Source organism: Palaemon carinicauda, chromosome 37 (assembly GCF_036898095.1).
Source record: "Palaemon carinicauda isolate YSFRI2023 chromosome 37, ASM3689809v2, whole genome shotgun sequence".
NCBI classification, from domain to species: Eukaryota; Metazoa; Arthropoda; class Malacostraca; order Decapoda; family Palaemonidae; genus Palaemon; species Palaemon carinicauda.
In genome coordinates this window covers 27,537,608-27,547,607 of record NC_090761.1, presented here as the reverse complement: position 1 = coordinate 27,547,607, position 10,000 = coordinate 27,537,608, and the positions used below count along the sequence as shown (strand labels likewise).

The following is a 10,000-nucleotide window of genomic DNA, read 5'->3' as shown; positions in this document are numbered from 1 at the left end:
TAGATAGATAGATAGATAGATAGATAGATACATATACACACACACATATATATATATATATATATATATATATATATATATATATATATATATATATATATATATATATATATATATATATATATATATATATATATATATATATACATATACAATTGCTTTTAATGAAAGCAGTGCTGACATCTACTTCAAATTTAAACTTGTTCTCCTTCTTCCTCCTTGCAAAATGTCTCACGCTCTGGGAATCACCATGCCATCTGGTGGTTGATGGCTACTAACATATCCTCCTACTTTTCTGTTTCTCCTCCACTGGTGTCTAAATAAGATGTCTTTATTCCACCCATCTATTCAAATCAAATTTTGATAGTTCATTATAAACTATTAATCAAATCACGATTCAAATCATTCCTGGCTTTGTGTACCGCAAACATATCCAGCAGGCATTTGCAGTGTCGTGTTTATAGAGGAATGTTGTTCACTCATTACTTTCATTACAAACATAAAGTAATTAATATTTAGTAACAAAATTACTATTTGCATTTTCTGCATTTAGTTCAGGTAAATCCAGAAGCCTGACAACACTAGGCAAGCTGCTTAAAATTTTTGCCTGTTACTTTAGTTTTCTTTTTCTTACATTACGTTCATTAACTCCTCAACCGTTTTGTTTTTCCGAACACTGAGTTCAGAGTTGTAGGGGATTGTGTCCCTCTTTTAATATCTTTATTATGGTGTGAATATTTATTTAAGATTATTCTAATTATAACTTTAGGAAGTTGAAAATTTATGTTTTGACTGCCAGACAACCTGGCCCAATTTAAAATTCTAACTTGTGTATTTTTTTTCTGCACCACCAGCTGCATTAATGAAAAACTAGTACATTTTCTTCAGAATAAGTTTCTTGTCTAGATAGCCATAAATTATACAGAAACTTATTTTGGTAAGATATGCAAATTACTTGTGGTAAGTTTTAATCATTCATTTTGCTCTTAGTTACTGCTAGATGTTAAAAAATATGACTAATTTTCACAGTTTCTGTGATTTTATAGACAAATGATAGTCTCAAGTGCAATAAAGGTGTCTCATTCAATTCCCAATTGGTGTGGAGACCCTTTTAATTTTGAAACAATCTATAGATCAATCAATGGTCTGATCTTGTTCGTGAATAGTTAAATTTCTTTGACATTAACGAGTGTAACCGAATAAAAATCTTTGAAAATGGGAGAAATTAAGTTTTTATTAGTAGAAAATTAGTCCTGATGTTAATTTGGATTTCTTTAGATATGAGTAATTCGACAGAGTGAATAAAGTGATTATGAATTATTCTGAGAAATGACTAAAGTTGCATCAACCTAAACTAAATATTGATATAGCTAACAAGATAAATTCTGTTCCTTATTTCAAATGAATGATTTTTACACTGTTACTATAATTATTATCACCATTATTATTTTAATTATTATCATTATTATTAGCTAAGCTCAAACCCCAGTTGGAAAAGCAGGATGCAATAAGCCCAGGGCCTCCAACAGCAAAATGTAGCCCAGTGAGGAAAAGAATTAAAGAAATAATTAAGATATATATGAAAAGGAATGAATAAATAAGATGAAATCTTTTAAAATCTGTAACAACATTAAATAGATCTGTCATATATAAATTAAGAAGAGACTTCCATCAGCCTGTTCAACATAAAAGCATTTGCTGCAAGTTTGAATTTCTGAATTTCCACCAAGATAGATGTTAAAATCTATGTGCTACATACCCATTTTGGGGAGGAAAGATGGTATGATTATAATGAGAGTTAAAGTTTTTAATTGGTTTATAAGTTTAGATGCTCAAAGGTCATCTTTCCAAAAATTACATTTAATTCTAGTCAAGGGTTCAGTGACAAGGTCCCACAGTGAGCTAGTTTAAAAATAGATGAAGGACTTGAAGGTTTAAATGATCTTAATTGCTTTACAAGTTTGGACGCTCAAAGGTCATCTTTTCGAAAATGACATTTTACTTCTAGTTAAGGGCTCAGTGACATGGTTCCACAGCAAGTTAGATTAAAACCAGAGGAAGGACTTGAAGGTTTAAATTCACTAAGTGGTAATTCAGCTACAGTACTTTTATTTGTGTTGAAAAATTGGAAAGAATTGTTGGCAGTGACTCAGTGGTTTACATGGTCAGTTTTTTGCTTAGCTTTATCTAAATGAAACCTGTTGCATTAGATATTTACGGACCATTACATGCTGTGGTAACTGTGAGAGATATGGTGTAAATAAAATTTTACTGTTAATTTATTTACCAACACTTTGTTCAAGTTATACCTTAATATTTTTCAATGAGAAAGTGCAAGACTTAATTTAATAAGCTATATAAGATCTTAGTTTTAAAATGTGGATAATAAGCACAGGTGTGGAATCCAACCAAGAAACTTGAGACATTACAAGTTTAACTGGAGTCTTGAGTGGTTGATAAATTTGCTAATCTAGATTGTTACTTTCCCATCTCTTTCCTTAATTATCCCAACTCCCCCAGAGTGTGTGAATCAGCAATAGGAAAATCAATCCATCTCATTTAAATATATAGAATCTTAATAAAATTTATTATTTCTATACTCATCTGATGTTCATAGCATGGTTCCCCTACTCACCACTGATTAGTGATACAGTATTGTGAGACTAATGATCTGGTTTTCAACTTCCAGAACTGAAGAGTGGGAGGTTAATATGTCGTACCATGGACTAGTCAGCAGACGTCAACCACCAGAAGGTGTGGTGGTTCCCAAATGGCAAGGCATTTGCAAGGAAAGAGAATGGAAAATTTTCATTTTAGGGTAGATGTTAGCACAACTAGTGAAGATTACTGAGATGATAAGTGTGGGCACGTGATCAGGATAGATGGAGTGGAGGGAGTGAGGAGGTCTCGGTAGGAACCTGTTAGGGGGAGAAGATCAAGAGGGAGGCAGATAATTACATGGCGAGATAAGGAGAAGGATGATAGAGAGAAGAGGTTTGGTGGAAGAGGATGTCTTTGATCGAGGCATTAGAAAGGGCGCACCAGATAATCAACCCCTTAATGTAGGGATAACAGTGGAAAAGAAGTAGTCAACAAAGCTTTTTGCAACCTATCTGTTGTGTGATTATTGTAATTTAGGATTTTTTGTAATTCAATTAGGAAAACACTTCCACAGTGACGAGGGAGGCAGATAAACGTTTACACCTGTAGGAGTTGTCAGGTAGCAGTTATCCAAGTTGGGTGTTTGCCCAGGGCTCAACGGTTACGAGCAGGTGGCGTGGAACCAATCTCAAAAAGGACAGCAGCAACTCTAACCTCATCTTACCAAATAAGTTTGTTAGTCACAAAATCATGAATTAATCTCTCCCCATTCCACAGATCCTCTTATCGAGCCAAAAGACTTGTGCGATTGTCCAAACAAGTTCTCAGTGAGGGATAGTTTGATTTTTTGCTCAGGCTTTAGCAACATTTGGAATTTGCAGGGGCTTATAATGCATGATGTTTACTTGTCGACCTCTTGCCATCAATGCTGCAATATCTTATTCAGTTCTTGTCATATTATTATTATGATTATTATTATTATTACTAGCTAAGCTACAACCCTAGTTGGAAAACCAGGATGCTACAAGCACAAAGGCTCCAACAGAGAAAAATAGCCCAGTGAGGAAAGAAAATATATTACCATCATCCCCTTATCTATATCAGTGTTATCCATAAATAAATTTTCGGGAAGATACCCAGCTTCCTATCCACTTACAATGGATTTATCTTAATATAATAATTTACCTTATTGAGAGAGGGGGCATCAGAAGACAGCCTTCTATTTTCTCAACAAGTTGCTAGGCTCAAGATCCTTTTTTGACTGCAGAATATGGTGGTACCCATTTACGGTATGTGGACTGGTGAGAAGTCAATCAGGAGCAATTGACAAACCACCAAAGGTAAGTCTATGAGGAATCAAAATGGCGTCACCATCTAGTGAGGTTAAGAGGACTATAAATCGTACATCTAAGGTAAATTCTAGGTATAATTTTCTATAAGAGCCTTGATTTCAAGAGTATTGTGTATAGAAAATAAATTTTGGATAAGTATTTAAATAATCTATTTCATACACTTTGATTATTTTCAAATGAAAACCATTACCAGCAAACTAAAAATATGCAATGCTGTAGCCATTGATGACTATATTGTACATTATTATCATCATTATTATTACCATTACAGTGTCACTATCATTAAATAGTTAAACCACAGAAATTACTTAATATTATAGATGACTGCAGGTCCAGAAGAAACTTATCGACACATTTTCTGATTCAACAGTTTTGAATGTTTTCGTATATGAAAACAATATGAATTTTCTCACAAACATAAAAACTAGCCATTTATGTGTGTAACGAATGGTCCCAAGTAAAGGTAAAGGTGTCAGGTTTCAGTTCCTATTTCATGAGAATAGGTGCTCACCAGAATGTCAGTCAGGCAAGCCCAATTTCCCACCGTGGTACCCAGCCAAAGCAACGGCCTCCCCAGTAAACGGCTTAAACTCACGGCCCGGGTTGGGGTCGATCTGCTGCCATGCGAATGCGAGACGAACACGTTGTTCAGTAAAACGTTAGTACAGCTGTCAATAAGCTGGCATTGAGCTTGCACTGCCCATTCCTGCAATCTTTACTAACAGCCATAAATATTCTTCTAGTTCATGAGTTCACACAAAAAAAGATCAGTCAATTTGTTGAGACCTTTTCTCCTACAAAAGCATTCATCTAATTGTAAAACGAATCAGTATCCTGGCCTTGTTCTTGCTCCTAGACAAGCTAATTTTTTCTATTTTATTATTAATTTGCACAATATAAATTTCTTGAATCCAGGCTTTTCAAGTTTATTGACTAAAGAAATGTGTTTTTCTGGCAATAGAATAGGGAGTGTACTTTAAGTTTTATCATTTGCATATTCAATATTAGGGATTATCTAACCTCTTATGGCAGAAAAGTCTTCAGATCACCATGATCTTAATCTTTACTTGACCTGATTAAATAAAATTATTTTTTTATGGGTCTCTGGAGGTTGCTGCTGAGTTTCTGAAATTTGTTGTTAAACACTTGGACGCTGATCATATGTATATATAGTCAGTCTCTAGGGCGTTGTCCTGCTTGTTAGGGTAATATCATTGTCCCTTACCTCTGCCATTCATATGCTGCATTTCAACCTTTAAACCTTTAAATTGTACTCCTCTATGGTTGGGGCAGTATTTGATGTGCAGAAATGCTATCTAATTTCTTTTCCTTTATAGGGGCCCATGTTAGATCTTAATAAGATTGATAATGTGATAGCTTAGGCAGCCTCTAGAACACAAATGATGCTCTGAGGTCATTTTCACAAAAGCCTTCTCATTCTCTCTACTGTTCTGTGGTTACTTCTCAAGATTCTGTTTCTATCACTCCTATGGCCTTATTCTTCCTACTGTTCAGTGGTTACTTCTCAAGATTCTGTTTATATCACTCATAGGGAGTCTTCTTAAGATAGTGGGAGACCTTTTGGGGTATCGCTTCAACAAAATAGTAAAAAGTTTACAGACCTCATTATCAATCCCTGAAAACATCGTAAGAGCTGGCATGGCACTAACAACCTTATTTTCACTGTAATCAAAAAGCCTAAAAAGCCTAGTTTTCTCTGGCTTTTCCCCTCAATTGAAAAACAATTTTCATTAATGACTTGAAATTTTTCATGTTAGCAACTACTAACTGAAGATAATCCTTCATAAGACTAACCGAGATGGAGCTACATTTTTCATTAACGTTATTCAAATCACTATTTTGCCCATGGCACGATGCAAAGAGTTTCTATAGAACTTCCTAAAACACAGAATGTCAATCTGGAGTATGGATACAACTGTGCACTTGAATTTGTTGACAAGAAAACAGGAAGAAAAACAAATAGTATTTACCCTCGCGGTAGTATTGCCATTCACCGCCATGATTCTAATACAAGAGGGGCGGTATATCACAAGAAAAGAAAATGGAAAGTTTTTAGTAATAGGGTAGATGTTGAAACTTAACTAGCTTCGAGAAAGAAGCAATACGAACACCAGGGGAAGTTCATAGAAATAATATGACTATCTTTGAAATACCCAAAAACGTTCTTGTGCAACCCTTCAATTATCATAAAGTATTTCAAGCAATACTAATACAATTAATACAAAAATATTATTGAGAGTTAATGAACAGATAACTGTGAGAATCTAGTGAAGAGCCATGGGAATTAGTAAAATTTCATTTCAGAATATGACGTCTACTTACTGGCAAGACTAATAAGCACACTACCATACAAAAAACTAAAAACCGAGTACTATATCTATATTGACATATTTTACCGTCAAGAAAATCAAGTATAATAATACTCTGTCCTACATAGTTAATTGGTTCCAAGAGACTCAACATAAGTCAATTTTTTTATGTACGTTAGATTTTTGCCTTATATGGGGACTTAGAGGTCTCCTATACATGTTCTGATCATGAAAAAGTATTTACGACCTGCTATCGATTTATAAAAAACAGAAACTTGCATCAACTTACAAACTTAATTGGTTCCAAGGAGTTGTTTATAAGTCAAATTATTTGTAAGCCAAATATTGATAAATTTTGTCCTAGGGCAGGCCTAACCTGAATTCTATGCCTATGACTTCCAGCAACAAAAGTTAACAAATAGTCAGGTTTCATATGAAAAAAATATATAAAGTTAATATAAATGTTTTGCTGAATGGATTAAATGATATAATATTGTTTTATTACAGGATTTCTTAATCTTATCTTTGTTATTTTCAGTTGGATTTGTCTTTGTATCTCCGTAAGTTTGTAAGTTGAAGACCTCCTCTATTTAATGATTACTTTAGGACTTAGAGACAGACGTAAGGTAGGATAGAAGGAAGTAAGTTGTATTCTGTTTTTACATTTTATATTTAGGAAGACCGACATTAACATCAGTTCTGCATGTTGAACAGATGTAAAGAGGGGTAATAATGAACAACGACTAGATAGGCTACTTTCCAAAACAGGGATAATCATACTTAACTGTTGAACACTCAAGTTCATTTGAACTCAGACATGACTAAATTCAACAAACCTATTGCTCTATTTTGACATATCACTGATAATTTTTAATGAAAAGGCATGCAAAAAGTTCAAAATACATGATGAATACTCTCACCAAATACAGTACATAAAAAGCATACCTTAGCAAAGATAAGGTCGATACATCCCATAAAGACGCCGTGTCATCGTCTCCTCCAGTGGCTAGTAGTGCAGAATTTGTAGAAAATGCGCACACTCTTAAAGCTGCATCACTACTTTGTGTCAAGGCACACAGCCGATCCCCTGTCTGTTCCGTGGAGAAATGGGATAGAATATGTATAATAACCAATGTAGCTTTTGAGAAGAAATTGTATCTAAAAATAAATCTTGACGTTCTTTAATTTTTCAAATAGAATAATAACCCCCTTTTTTTTAAACATACTACCTATAATATAACAACATAACCAATATATTTGATCTTTAATGCCCTAAATACTTCCATTGTTATTTGACAAAAACACAGTATATATATATATATATATATATATATATATATATATATATATATATATATATATATATATATATATATATATATATATATCTATTTCTATATATATATATATATATATATATATATATATATATATATATATATATATATATATATATATATATATATATATACAGGAAGGTTGGGGCGTCTGGAACGCCATAGATTTAATATAAATAGGATGGAGAAAAGCCAGCGTAGCATCATACATTTATTTTCCAAATTTTCGAGACTTTGTGTCTCATCATCAGCGCTGTAAATTATACAAAATATACAAATTAAAAAAAGACTCAGTATTAATATTAATACAGATGGAACAACGTAAAAGTTAAATATAATCATTTAAAAAATTAACTAAGAAAACAAATATATAAAATTAAAAAGTGAAGAATGATCAAGTTAGTACCTATCTCTATGGAGCTAAAAACTGAGTGACGTTGTCTGGTTTGGAAAGGAGGACGTCAACTATGCTATATATATAACTGTGGAAGAAGTCTGACCATTTAATGGGGGCACAAGCTGTTTGATTGTTAACGACTTCAAAACAGAGAGAGAATAGTCACTAGGCGCTTGGGTGACAATGCGAAAATCCTTAAATGAAAATGATGTTTTACATTTATTACAATGTTCTCGTATGTTGGAAAATTCTTTCGCTTTCAAAGTACATCCTGTATGGTGACTGACTTCGAGATGAGAATCGATTCTGACTTTGAGCAATCTTTTGGTGATCTTACATTTCGGGCAAGTAAAACAATATACCACCAAAGACCGCATCAAAGTCGGAAGTTTATGTTTGTGGGTGAACAAAGAACCCAGAGTTTTAGGATTTTTTGCTATCAACTTAAGGTTCACAGCCGGAAAAGTTTTCTGAATAACTTTTTGTATTTGCACCTTAAATGTGTTAGAATGAATTAAAGGTATAGAGGCATATATTAATAATTTAGGCACATTCGGTACAAGTTGAAGTGACTGAAATTTATCATTTAAAAAGTTATTGACATATTTCAAGAGTAAGGCTGGAGGATATGAATTGTTTTTAAAAAAAACTGAAGTAAAAATTGGATTTCGCTATGGAAGTTATGCCAGTTGAAGGATAACATATAAGCACGGTGTAACAGCGTACCAACTTCTATAGCAGTCGTTTCATGATATTTAAATCAAATAGCATTTCCACGCTGTTACACCATGCTTATACGTTAACTTCCAACTGGCAGTACTTTCTAAATAATTCTCTGGTAACCTTCCATCAGGACGACATGAATTGAGCCCAAAAAACCGAATTTGAGCAAAGCAAAAAATATATTTTTGGGTGAGATAGCCATGTAGTCCTGATGGAACCGCCCTCCTTTTCTATAGAAAAGGCCTTGGCAGGATCCCTCCCGAAACTACTATATCTGTAGCACCATGCTCAACGCTACAAGGAACAGGGCGCTGGGTTGACTACAGCGCCATCTAGATACTCTTCAGTAGTACGAGAGGAAAGGGTACCTTGATAACAGCTCCCCTTCTAATTTTGCCACTTTCCCCCTCGAAGTGAAAACGCTATTCGGGGTGAAGATTGCTATGTGTCGTATCACGTTATACGTCCCCTGATTTATGCGATATCCTTAGGAGAAATTTTAAGGATATTCGTGCCAGGAGTTAGAATTCTGGAGACCTAAAGGTAAATTCTCTGGGAATATCACTGTAGACAAATATCCCTTAGGAAGCTACTTATGGGAAACTTCCATCAGGACGACATGACTATCTCACCCAAAAATAGATATATATATATATATATATATATATATATATATATATATATATATATATATATATATATATATATATATATATATATATATATATATATGAGTGTGTATATATACATGTATACAGTGGAACCACTACATACGATCTTAATTCGTTCCTGGACCTGCTTCGTATGTTAAAACAATTGTATGTGGGAGCAAATATTCCCATAAGAATACACTATAATTTGTATACTGTAATTCGTTCTACAGCCCAAAAACCTATGATAACTCCTTAATAAATTACTTCACATAATTACACATAACAATAATACAATTGCATTATATAAGAGAGATGTAAAAAAGAATAATTATAAAGAAATAATAAATAAAAAAAGGGTTTTTACTGTCACGTTACCTAAGAGACAGGCCAACGCAGGTGTAGGATTTGCTACGCAGGAGACAGACGGTCGGGGAGAGGTAGAGATGGTGACTGCAATAACATACCGTAACTTACTCTAACTTAAACTAGATGAACTTTAACCTAACTTAGTTTATTTATTTTTTCTAAATTTGTTATTTTAAATTTTTTTGCATTTTTTTTTTTTATTTTTAATTTTGATCTCTTTCACTCAATTCAATCTTAGTTT

General features: G+C 33.4%; 2 protein-coding genes across 4 annotated transcripts in view; one reads left to right on the top strand and one right to left on the bottom strand.

The window, feature by feature from the left end:
* LOC137629047 (uncharacterized) overlaps positions 1–10,000 on the top strand; it is a 613,817-nt gene that overhangs the window by 374,407 nt on the left and 229,410 nt on the right. The gene's annotated exons all lie outside the window — the stretch shown is intronic.
* LOC137629530 (WD repeat, SAM and U-box domain-containing protein 1-like) overlaps positions 1–10,000 on the bottom strand; it is a 107,293-nt gene that overhangs the window by 55,678 nt on the left and 41,615 nt on the right. For all 3 annotated transcript variants that reach the window (XM_068360932.1, XM_068360933.1, XM_068360934.1), the window contains one exon: positions 7,229–7,374. In XM_068360932.1, the coding sequence (XP_068217033.1) occupies positions 7,229–7,374 (146 nt within the window). The remainder of the gene's footprint in view (positions 1–7,228; positions 7,375–10,000) is intronic.